General features: G+C 33.8%; 1 protein-coding gene across 1 annotated transcript in view; it reads left to right on the forward strand.

Annotated features, from left to right (window-relative positions):
- Positions 1-12500, forward strand: part of LOC144959570 (uncharacterized) — a gene marked incomplete in the record, with an annotated part of 36439 nt that overhangs the window by 21805 nt on the left and 2134 nt on the right. The window contains 1 exon segment of the mRNA XM_078892189.1: positions 178-232. Within this exon segment, the coding sequence (XP_078748315.1) occupies positions 178-232 (55 nt within the window).

Here is a 12500-nt window from a genome sequence, read left to right on the forward strand (position 1 = left end):
TTATTATTATTATTATTATTATTATTATTAATTAGATCATCATCATCATCATCATAATCATGTCATTGTCATCATCATCATCATCATCATCATCATGATCATCATCATTATCTTCATCATCATCATCATCAACAACAATTTCTACCATAATTCACTATCCTTCTCTCCCATTCCCAGCGGTCTTATTCATGGGCGTGGCACTGGAGGATGCATACACCAGAGTACATTTTCAGTAAGCGTTACAATAGGCTTCAACGGTCGTGACGTCACTTCCTTCGTAATGACGCATAGCCACTTAGCAACTGGTTCTAAACTATCGGAACAATGGCGGACGCCCTTATTAAATGTTTATACCACGAGCATAAAAATGTATCCCGTGGAGAAAAGCATTATTAATATGATAATGTTTTGACTTTTATAAATTCCGATCAGATGACATGTGAAAAAGTTCTAGTCAGCATGATGAATAAAAAGCACTGATTTTTGTTTGTTTAGAACCAAGCTGCTCGTCGTTGGGACGACATGACATCAGACTATTGAATCCTAATACAAAAGTCTCATTTGTAAAAGGCCATTAAAAACCATATTTTGTTCTCGCGTGTCGTGGAAACGATGATTGATCTGGATAGTTGCTCATAAATACTTACTTACTTACTTGCTCAAAAAAATCAACTCGTGTGTATGCATAGTGGATAAAATAATGTAGAAGGAACGAACTTGACGACACTAAGCTCTTTGCTTATGTTTTTAGAGATTTTTATGGTTCTCGCTATATTTTATCAGTGAGGCTATAAACGGCGTTCAAGATCACGCATATTTATGTGTGTTGGTACGCTATAACAGCTGTTGTGAGTATTTGACTTAAACATTTAAGATATTAGATAATATGGAAATAAAAACTTGTTTCACATGTAATGGAAATTCGGTTTAAATTTTGCATATGGGGAGAATAAGTGGAGTGTATACAAACGTATTGAGAATATATAACCTTTCTTTAAAAAATATAGCATTGTGGAGAACATTGTGCTTATCTGAGTCAATAAAAAATGATACGGCGCACAACTCTACTGAAAGATTTGAAAATTAGAAATGTATTTTTTTTACAGATAGATAAACAGATAACTTGATTTCCTTTTATAATTTAAAGTCAATTTGAAAGTTCTTTGTGTCAAACAGATATCATGAAATATGTACCGACGACACTAAGACTCTCAAAATCAACTAATTTTGACACTGTAAAAAGTTGTCAGTTTGCGTCATCTATTTAAGACATCAAGTATTATTATTGTAACTTCCGTTGTGTTGTTGATTTAGCGGTGATCAGTGTTGTTATGTAGTAATATGTTCTAATTGCGTGTATGTTTGTGTGTGTGTGTGTGTATGTTTGTGTGTGTGTTGTGTGTGGTGTATACATGTGTGTGTGTATGTGTGTGTGTTGGCATTTTTCAGCAAATCGTGGCATCCATAGTGATATTATTCACTTGATCACATGAAGGTATTCGGATTTACACAAATTTTAAACACGTTTCACCGATTAACAACGTCTACTAATATTACTGCTGATATTACGGTCGTTTTTATGCCATCGATGTGATAATTATTGCCCTGGGAAATATTTAGTTAAACGTTATCGACAAACTGTCAATTGTATCTGTCTAGCTTCTAGCCTGAACAAACTGCTTCAGATTATCATTTGACCTCACGTAAGTTAGGTAAAGGGGAGATATTCCGAAAGCTCCTACATCCCCAGTATTCTTTCAATTTGTATTTTCACCTTTGATCTTTTGTCAGGCGTTTATTTATTCAAATTGTCATCATATAGAAGCATTTTTAAAACTCTAGAACAAACCTTAATATATTTGTGAAAGTTTAAAATTTCCTAATTTGACCATTGTTTTGATTCTCGGTCGCCATTTTAATTTGTGAAGTATTGAAAGGTAGTGCAAAGCAATCCGAGGGTTTTTTTCTTATAGGTTTAGTAATAATGCTGGGGTGTTTATTTTCCAATTAGGGTTAGTTAAAGGTATTTCACCAACCTAACAATCCAAGAGCTGTTTGAAAAAGCAAGAGACAGGGAGGAATGGAGAGAGATAATTCATGCAGTATCCGAAGCCTGGACCAGGCATGGAACCTAGAAGAAGAGAAGAAAGGTACTCTAGGTTTTACTTTTTCTTGGGGTTAGTTAAGGGAATATTATATAAGTTGTTTCCCTTTGTAGGATCTTTCAGAAGGCCTCCCAAGTCAAGCGTGGTAAAGACTTGTCACTTATTGATATTGATATCTACTGACTGATAAACTAAAATCATGCCGAATAAAGCATGGCAGGGACAAGCACATCGATTAAAGTGTATATCTAATCGTAAGATAATCAAGAAAACGATTCAGGCAATATCGAATGAAAATAGTTATTTCCCTGCGAAATTGCGGTCTTTTTACTAGTATATATATATATATATATATATATATATATATATATATATATATATATATATATATATATATTGTCACAGTAAAGGTTGTTCACAATTATCTTATTAAATTTTATTTTATTAAGAACTGAATTCATCTCACTCCAGTTATATTTCGGTAGGCTTAGTTAAACTTTACCTTCTAATATTAGATCGTCTTTCCTTTTATAGCCTTCCCTCGAATTAATTTCTAATTAGTGAATACTTTTCGTTCTGCATTCTGTCACGTAGCCACTTATTATAAAACTGATAGGTCTAACATTCGACACTCACTTTCTCTCCACAATCTATGCCGGACGGCCAGTCGCTCTATTCCTATTTTTATATATATATATATACTGGAAGATTTTTATCTTTTGGGACTTTGTAGATATTATATCTACACCATTAAGACGCCGGAGCTTTTAACTTTGATTGTATAATCTTCAAGGATCAAACCCAAGCCCGCTGTCAAAGGACTACACAATAACCTCTTACCAATTGCCTGGAAGTGGAATTTTACGAGTCCAATCCTGTTATCAGAGGAATAGATCATCCAAGCCCATCAACTGCCTGGAAACGTAAACTTATGAACCTGACATATTATCATAAGTTACGTAAAATATTCATATCTCTATTTGTAACTGCCACGATCACTGTTTATCTCTTTTAATTAAATTTCATCATTATTTATATTTCATTGTAAACAAATCGTTAATTGTTTTTCATTTATAGTAACTAGTAAATTCTGGGGCCTCATTCTACATATATCTTTATGCATAGTCGAGTAGCTCTTTACTCACTTGAGACCATGACATTTTGGAGGGGACACATATAAAGAATTGAATTTATTTAGTTACTTATATCTATTTCATCTAACTTTAAAGTTTAAATTGTAAAACTCCTAATTGCCCCACTTGATCATATTTTAATTGAACTCCCTATTTACAGGATTAATTTTTTTTTCTTTTTCATTTCTTCATTTAAATGGAATAGCAATTTATCCATTCATTCTTTCATTCAAATTGAATATCATTTTATTGATTCATTCCTTCATCCATTTATTCATTTATAAATCATTCATTCATTCATTGTTCATTCATTTATTTATTCATTCATTCATTCATTCATTCATTCATTCGTTTATTCACTCATTTATCCAATCATTCATACATTTATTCCTCCCTTCATTCTTTCATTCATACATTATCCATTCATTCATTCATTTATTCACTCAGTTTTTCATTCATTCATTCATTCCTTGTCCACTTTGTTATTATATCACTCATTTCATTTTGTTGTTTGCCTCATTCATGAATTGTTTTCAATATGTTTACATTCCATAACGATTCATTCACCTATCATCCAATCACTCAGTGTTGTGAACACATTTTGTAACTATTGTAAATCTTACGATATTTTATTGTTTTGTATTTCAGACATCACTGTTAAACACTCTTCAATGCCTAATTACAATTGTTGAACAACCATTGAACAAGAGAGAGGTCCCAGCCACGAACTGAGTTGGTAAATATATCCTTCATTATTCTCTTTTACATGAGTTGGGCATCACATAGTAACTATAGATATCGTGATTTGTTTTGCATAGTGATTTGTTTTAAATACATTTTTGGCATATTACTGTTACCGAAAACGACTTATATATTATGTTCTGAAAAGTGAGTCTTTAAAAACTAAATAATAATAAAAGGAGTCTACTAGCCGTCGTGTTATATTTAGTGATAGATAACTTGGGATTATTTTGGCATCCTATTATTGTTATCACACTCTAGTATATTAGCGTCATTGCGAATAATTGTACAAAAACTAACGACGAGTCACACACATTGGTGATACATTTTTCGTAGTAACATAGTTTAGAGTACACGCGATTGACACATTGTTATTGACACAAGTCATAATAACTCCGCATTGTATTGACACATTGCTTTATAAGATATAACGATAAAAGGCATCAAATTCAACATACATAATAAGTTGAAATAAGAGAGAGAGATTTCTAAAAATAGAACAGTTCATTCCAGTAAGTGTAAATAAATAAAACAGTCAGTAACAGTATCCTGTCAATATATATATATATATATATATATATATATATATATAAAACATCGTAACTAATTTATTGCAAAACTGGAAGCATATAAAAGATACTTAAGTCTCGCAAAGGACTTAGAAATACCCCAGGAAAGAATATTTTCATGGTGCGAAGAGAAAATAAAAGAAGAAAAAGAAGAAAGAATTCGTAGAGAAGAAAATGAAGAAAGAATTCGTAGAGAAGAAAATGAAGAAAGAATTCGTAGAGAAGAAAAAGAACACGAAGAAAGAATTCGTAGAGAAGAAAATGAAGAAAGAATTCGTAGAGAAGAAAACGAAGAAAGAATACGCAGAGAAGAACGAGAAGAAAGAGCCCAAGAAAGGGAACTAAAAAGACAAATAGCTTTAGCAGAAGAAGAAACCAAAAGGACCCAAATGATGCTGGAAATTGAAAAAACAAAAACCGGTCATGAAAGAAAACATAATAATAGTGATGAATTTTTCGTGAAACTTCCACGCATGCCAACATATGATGAACGCTCAGACTGTCTAGAATCCTTCTTACACCGATTCGAAGTTCAGGCTAAATGGGCCACAGCATTGATTAACTGCTTATCTGGAGAACCGCTAAAAGTTTTCTATACCTTAACAACTGAAGATGCAGATGACTATGGTAAAATTAAAGACGCTCTACTAAAAAGATTTAGATTAACGGAAGATGGTTACCAGGAAAGGTTTCACACTGCAAAACCGGAAAGTGGAGAAGACTTTAATACATTCCTGAACCGAATTACTCAATTTCTAAATCGGTGGCTTGAGTTGGCAAACGTAAAACAAGACGACTTTGCAGGCCTTTACTATCTCACGCTGAAGAATCGAATCTATCAAGCTTGCAACCCAGATTTAGTCGCATTCTTTAAAGAGAGAAAGCCAGAAAACTTGGACAAATTAAAAATCTACGCAGAAAACTTTAACAGCGCACATCCATTGACACCCCTTAGCAGAACATTGAAGGAACCATACTACGCTGCTGCTGCTCAGAGTCCAGGTACACCTAAAGTTCAGTACTCAAATAGAACGAGCCGATCAATCACTCGGAACACGCAAGTGAAACAAGATGATCATAGTAACAAACCATGGAACAAACAGTTCAATAGAGACCATAGCCGACCCTATCAAAACAAAACAAGAAATAGCACTGACAATAATACTGAGTATAAGAAAACCAACAAACCTATAATTAAATGTCAATATTGTGGAATGAAAGGCCACACAGCAGACAAATGTTACAAAATCGTGGGATATCCGAAAGAAACTGCAAATGCATCACTCCAAACCAGTGTAAATAATCAGACACGAGTAATGTCAGGAGAAAATATAAATGTGTATTGCTTGAAAGGTATGTCACTTTTAACACAAACTCACAAATCAGGATCGCTATTTTTTGTGAAGGCAAAGCTAATGGAACTGATTGCAAAATATTGAGAGACACAGGATGCAGTACAGTAGGAATAAAAGCATCTTTGATCAATGACGAAGACAAAACTGGAAAAACGGTACAATGCATCACATTCAGTGGCACAGTCGAAACCTTTGAAACAGCTAATGTGTACATAGAAACCCCATACTATACAGGAATAGTTGAATGCTGTATACTTCCCAACCCCGTCGCTGATGTTATTGTTGGCAATATAAAAGGTCTTAAATACAACCCAACAGATGTAAAAGAATGGTCATTAACCCAAGAAACAGCTTGTCTAGCAGAAACAAGAAAGATGACTAAGACAACAGAGAAGCCAATGACTATTTCTCTAGAACCACAACAATTTGACAGGAACACATTCATTGAAGAACAGAAAAAGGACCCGACTTTAACATCATATTTCAATATCGCAAACAAAGGGACGAAATCAAAAGTTGAATACATCATTGAAAAAGATATTCTGCTCAGGTTACATAGGAAAAGAAACAAAATAGCTAAACAACTGGTCACGCCGAGTATTTACAGAAACAAAATCCTTGGAATAGCGCACGATTCAATAACTTCTGGACATCTTGGGAGCTCTTCCACATTGAAGAGAATATCCGAGAATTTCACATGGCCTGGAATTACTAAAGACGTCCGAGAATATGTGAAATCTTGTGACACATGCCAAAGAAGAGTCGCAAAAGGCAGAATACCGAGATTGCCATTAGAGACAACCCCAGTTATTGAAAAAGTTTTTCAAAAAGTTGCAATTGACATTATAGGCCCTTTAACAAAATCAGATAGAAACCATACACACATACTAACACTAGTCGATTACGCAACCAGGTGGCCAGAAGCGATAGCATTGAAATCAACTACATCGGATCACATAGCTGAAGCATTGATGACAATTTTAACTAGAATAGGCATACCAAATGAGATACTGTCGGACAATGGACCCCAATTTACATCACATATGATGCATGAAACCATGAAACTCATGGGAATCCAACACTCATTCACAACTCCCTACCACCCCAAGCAAATGGTCTTTGTGAAAGATTTAATGGCACTCTAAAGAATATGTTAAGAAAAGTGTCAGCAGAAAAACCAGATGATTGGGACAGATACTTACCAGCAATCCTATTTGCATATAGAGAAATACCCAAGAATCTACAGGCTACTCCCCATTTGAGTTGATGTATGGACGATCACCTCGCGGCCCGATCAATATAGTAGCCGACATTTGTAAAGGGAATGAGGAGGACAATAACGAAATTATTTTTGCTTACGAATATGTAAGAAACCTGAAAGACAGAATAGAGGACACATGTAAGCTAGCACAGGAATCCGTCACCAAAAAAGCAGAGAAATACAAGGAATACTCCGATCTAAAAAGCAAGTCAAGAAAATTTGAGATTGGTGACAAAGTACTAATACTCTTACCCGATGACTCGAGTAAACTTTTAGCTACATGGAAAGGACCATTCAAAATAACAGCAGTAAAATCTAATGTTAATTACGAGATTAAAATTAACAACGCAACAAAGACATTCCATGCAAATATGCTAAAAAAGTATTTTGATAGAGACACAGTGTCGCAACCTATGTTTACTAATATCGAAGCTTCAAATGCAGGATCAATCATACCGTTGGTCATGGGACACAGACACCCGAGACAGAAAAACAAACAAAAATCGCACAATTGCAACCACCTAAGACAAAAAAAGAAGTACGCAAAGTATTTGGGCTCCTAAATTTTTACAGGAAATACATTTACAACTTCGCGCACATCGCGACACCGCTAACAAATCTGACAAAGAATGGGTCACCGAACAAAATTGTTTGGACAGAAGTGTGTCAGAATAGCTTTAACCAATTAAAGGCATTACTCTGTTCTGAACCAATTCTTAAATTACCCGACATATCAAAAGAATTTGTTGTAAGAACTGACGCGTCTGATAAGGGCATCGCAGGTGTACTATTACAGGAACATGAGGGAACTCTAATGCCTTGCTTATATGCAAGCAGAAAATTATTGGACAGAGAATCACGATACTCTGTAATAGAGCGTGAAGGACTGGCCATCGTATTTTCTTTAAAGACATTCAGCAGATATCTACTGCTAAAAGAGTTTGTGGTCGAAACGGACCATAAACCACTCACGTACATAAGAAATAACAAAATGAATAATAGTAGAGTACTAAGGTGGAGTCTATTTTTGCAAAATTACACTTTCAGTATCTCTCACATACCAGGCTGTGAAAATATTCACGCCGACCTACTTTCTCGATTAGTGTAAACACGTGAGAAGGGTATAACTTAACCTCCCATGCATACTGTTAGTTACCTCTCAAATTATGCCAAATTAGAACGCACAATTTCGATAATTTTATTTGTAAACATGATGACCCAACTTAATGTAACATTGAGTATTGTTTGGATATATATACCATACCCATTCATGATTTGGGAAATCTTCTCTTAATCTATTATTGTTATGAATTTTCACTCATTTATGATTAATAATTGAAATGTCAATATTCCATTTACATTTTCATTCATTTCATTCAGTAAATTACCTTCATATCATCGACTTAAATCATGCTTCATTGCCATCACTATTGTTTATCACAATGATTTGTAATCACATTGCCATCATGTTGTTCATCACAATGATTTGTAATCACAATCTTTCATTGTTATTGTCACCCATTCATATACCTACGTTAATATAAACATTTCCATGTCTAGTTAATAAATAATTTAATTGTAGCACAAATCATAACAATGGATTAATGCTAGAGTATCATGATAGTAAATTTACTTCCGTTTGTAAAATCTATCTTTCCCATAATGGTTAAAGAGTATATTTTAAACGTGGGTGGGGGGTGTCACAGTAAAGGTTGTTCACAATTATCTTATTAAATTTTATTTTATTAAGAACTGAATTCATCTCACTCCAGTTATATTTCGGTAGGCTTAGATAAACTTTACCTTCTAATATTAGATCGTCTTTCCTTTTATAGCCTTCCCTCGAATTAATTTCTAATTAGTGAATACTTTTCGTTCTACATTCTGTCACGTAGCCACTTATTATAAAAGCTGATAGGTCTAACATTCGACACTCACTTTCTCTCCACAATCTATGCCGGACGGCCAGTCGCTCTATTCCTATATATATATACTGGAAGATTTTTATCTTTTGGGACTTTGTAGATATTATATCTACACCATTAAGACGCCGGAGCTTTTAACTTTGATTGTATAATCTTCAAGGATCAAACCCAAGCCCGCTGTCAAAGGACTACACAATAACCTCTTACCAATTGCCTGGAAGTGGAATTTTACGAGTCCAATCCTGTTATCAGAGGAATAGTTCATCCAAGCCCATCAACTGCCTGGAAACGTAAACTTATGAACCTGACATATTATCATAAGTTACGTAAAATATTCATATCTCTATTTGTAACTGCCACGATCACTGTTTATCTCTTTTAATTAAATTTCATCATTATTTTTATTTCATTGTAAACAAATCGTTAATTGTTTTTCATTTATAGTAACTAGTAAATTCTGGGGCCTCATTCTACATATATCTTTATGCATAGTCGAGTAGCTCTTTACTCACTTGAGACCATGACATATATATATATATATATATATATATATATATATATATATATATATATATATATATATATATAGAGTTATACGCTTTTTTCAAAGGTTTTATTTTGTAAACTGAGCAAAAAAAATATAAATCAGAAAACAACAACAAAATTAGCACAGGTCGTTTCGTGCTCAAACTTTTCTTTATCCAACACTACGGAAATTAAAAACACAAGTTCTTTACCCGAAATACAAATAGACGAGGCACTTAACTTTTGCAGGTACTCTGTTAAAACAAATTTTCAAAATTAAATTTTGGCTAAAATCGGTTTTATCTCAGAATATGACAGTGTAGTTAATTTTAAGCTGAACCGCTTGAGGCTTGACCTGTAATTTAATTTAAAATAGTGTAATAATTTGATTAAAATTTGTGAGTGTTATTCCGATTACCAAAAATAAATATTGTGCATATTTTTTTTCGGAACAAATAATCATATCATTAATAGATAAGATCATTAACACGATATAGAAACTCAGAAGAAATCAATCGATATTGGTCTTTGTGTACTCACTTGCAGGTCTGATAACCCACGTTATTTTGGGCTCATAGTTGTAATGGAAATACTATCAAACGAACACAATTATTGTGCATTACAACAACGATAAACCAAGCCCATAATAACGTTTGGTCAATTGACCTGACAATAAGTACACGTCGCTCTTGGTTTAAAATTTACGCAGTTTTACAATAGATCCTACCCATTAAACACAACTGAATGTCATGTGTAAAACACGTGAACACACCCTTTCAGAACGTGGCAAAATAGTAAATAACAGATTTTTCACACTCATAACATTCATAATTTTTAGTGGCGTATTGTCTTTCTTTGAATCAACTAGCTAGCCTAAAGCAATGTATTTTGAAAGGTAAAATCATCACCAAAGTCATCATCATCATCATCTTCATCATCATCATCATCATCATCATCATCATCATCATCATCATCATCATCATCATCATAGCTTGCCGCTCCAACACCGAGCCCACTCCACAGCATCTGTGGAGCAGGCTCTCAGGTCATGGTCAGTGCAGCTGGCCACATCCTGGCATTCTCTAAGGATGTGCTCCATCTTCGCTTCTGGGCATCCACATGTACACAAGCTAGTCTCAGGTCTCAGTGCAAACAAACTTTTGATATAGAAGACTTTTGACAAAATGACTAAAACATTGTGATGGTATATGAAGTGCTCAATCAAGATCACGAAAAGCAGGCAGAATGGAGAAGGTCGACTATTTTGACAAGGATTCTATTCGAAAAGAAATTAGGACGGTGTGTCAAGAACAAGATTTGGTAACGTTCAGTAAAACAGACTACAAGAGAAAAAGAATATTTTGGGAGGTCTTCCGAAAGCTCCTAGCGCTAAGGGAAATAACCCAAATATTCCCTGAACTAATCCTAAGAAATAATACAACCTAGTACCTTTACCTAACCCTAATAGGAAAAATAAACACCATATCACCTTTACTAATACTTATAAATAACTCAAATAGAAAAAAGAATCCTCCGACCTCGAGCTGACCCTAATAGAAAAAAAAAAAACCGAGGACTGCTTTGCACTACATTTCAATAATTCACAAATCAAAATGGCGGCCGAGAATCAAAACAATGGTCAAATTAGGAACTTTTAAACTTTCACACATATATCAAGGTTTGTTTTAGAGTTTTTAAAAATGCTTCTAGACTAGAATTGAATAAATAAACACATGACAAAAGATCCACGGTGAAAATTCAAATTGAAAGAAATGTATGCTTGCGCGAGGAGCTTTCGGAAGGTCTCCCGATATATTTAGATTTACAATATTTAAAAAAATAATGCCAGACCACGTGCAAAGACGCGTGCGCTTGAGGTTTCAAACCTACACTATGATGATATCGTTCTTCATTTGTCCGGATAAGCTTCTGTTATATTCATTTTCCTTTCAGTCCACACCTTACAGCAGACTGCTACTCACTTTCGCAGTTAACACTCTCCTTACCAAGGAAACTGGTCATTTTCTTTACGATAAAACAAGCCTTTTTCTTATTCAAATTTCTTTTGTACATCTTAAAATTTAAACTAAATGAACAATATGTTGTAGAGTATGTTTTGCTAAAAATGTTATGTATGGCAAGAACTTACTGGAATTATGTCTGAGTGATAAAACATCTATTTTTGTGCTAGTTGGGTGTGAAGTTTTGGGGAAAATCCTGAAAATGGCTGGTAAGGATATGGTTAATAGGGAAGAATAAATAGTATGATGTCAAAAAAACTGGTTTCTGTCTCATTGAAAGTATAAAACTATTGTCACGGAGGATTGAATACATACATACATTGTGTAAACGCTCTTCTGGTCTCAGAATAATGGCGTCTTATTGGCTGTGTGCAATCCTTCCCAATCTATTTTTAAAATTCAATTTACATTACAAATCAAATCCATTTTTACAATTCTGTTCTACCTTTATGTCCGACATTTATAACTTTGCTTTTACATGCTGTATATTTTATGAATATTTTATTATATTTTATATTTATTTTGTTTTAAATTAGCTTCGTATTTTCATTATTTGGTTCATGACAGTGTATAAATCTGTGTTAATATAACTATGAATGATGTGCACCATTATCATTATGATAATTTCCATTCAGGATTAATAAAGTGTAACTTTTCTTATCTTATCATATATTCTAGTCTAAATATATGTTGGTCGTCAATAAATATTATCCATACTCGTTCTGTTACGTCACGTAATTCAATTAGTAGAATATGGATATCCTGCTACTAAAACAGTTATACCACCTTATGATTCAATGTGTAACCTTTTCCTTATTAGTCCTCCGAATGACTGCTTACATACACACTTCCAACGATTTAGGAA

Source organism: Berghia stephanieae, chromosome 14, assembly GCF_034508935.2.
Source record: "Berghia stephanieae isolate SIO BIC M18660-M18661 chromosome 14, UCSD_Bste_1.3, whole genome shotgun sequence".
NCBI classification, from domain to species: Eukaryota; Metazoa; Mollusca; class Gastropoda; order Nudibranchia; family Aeolidiidae; genus Berghia; species Berghia stephanieae.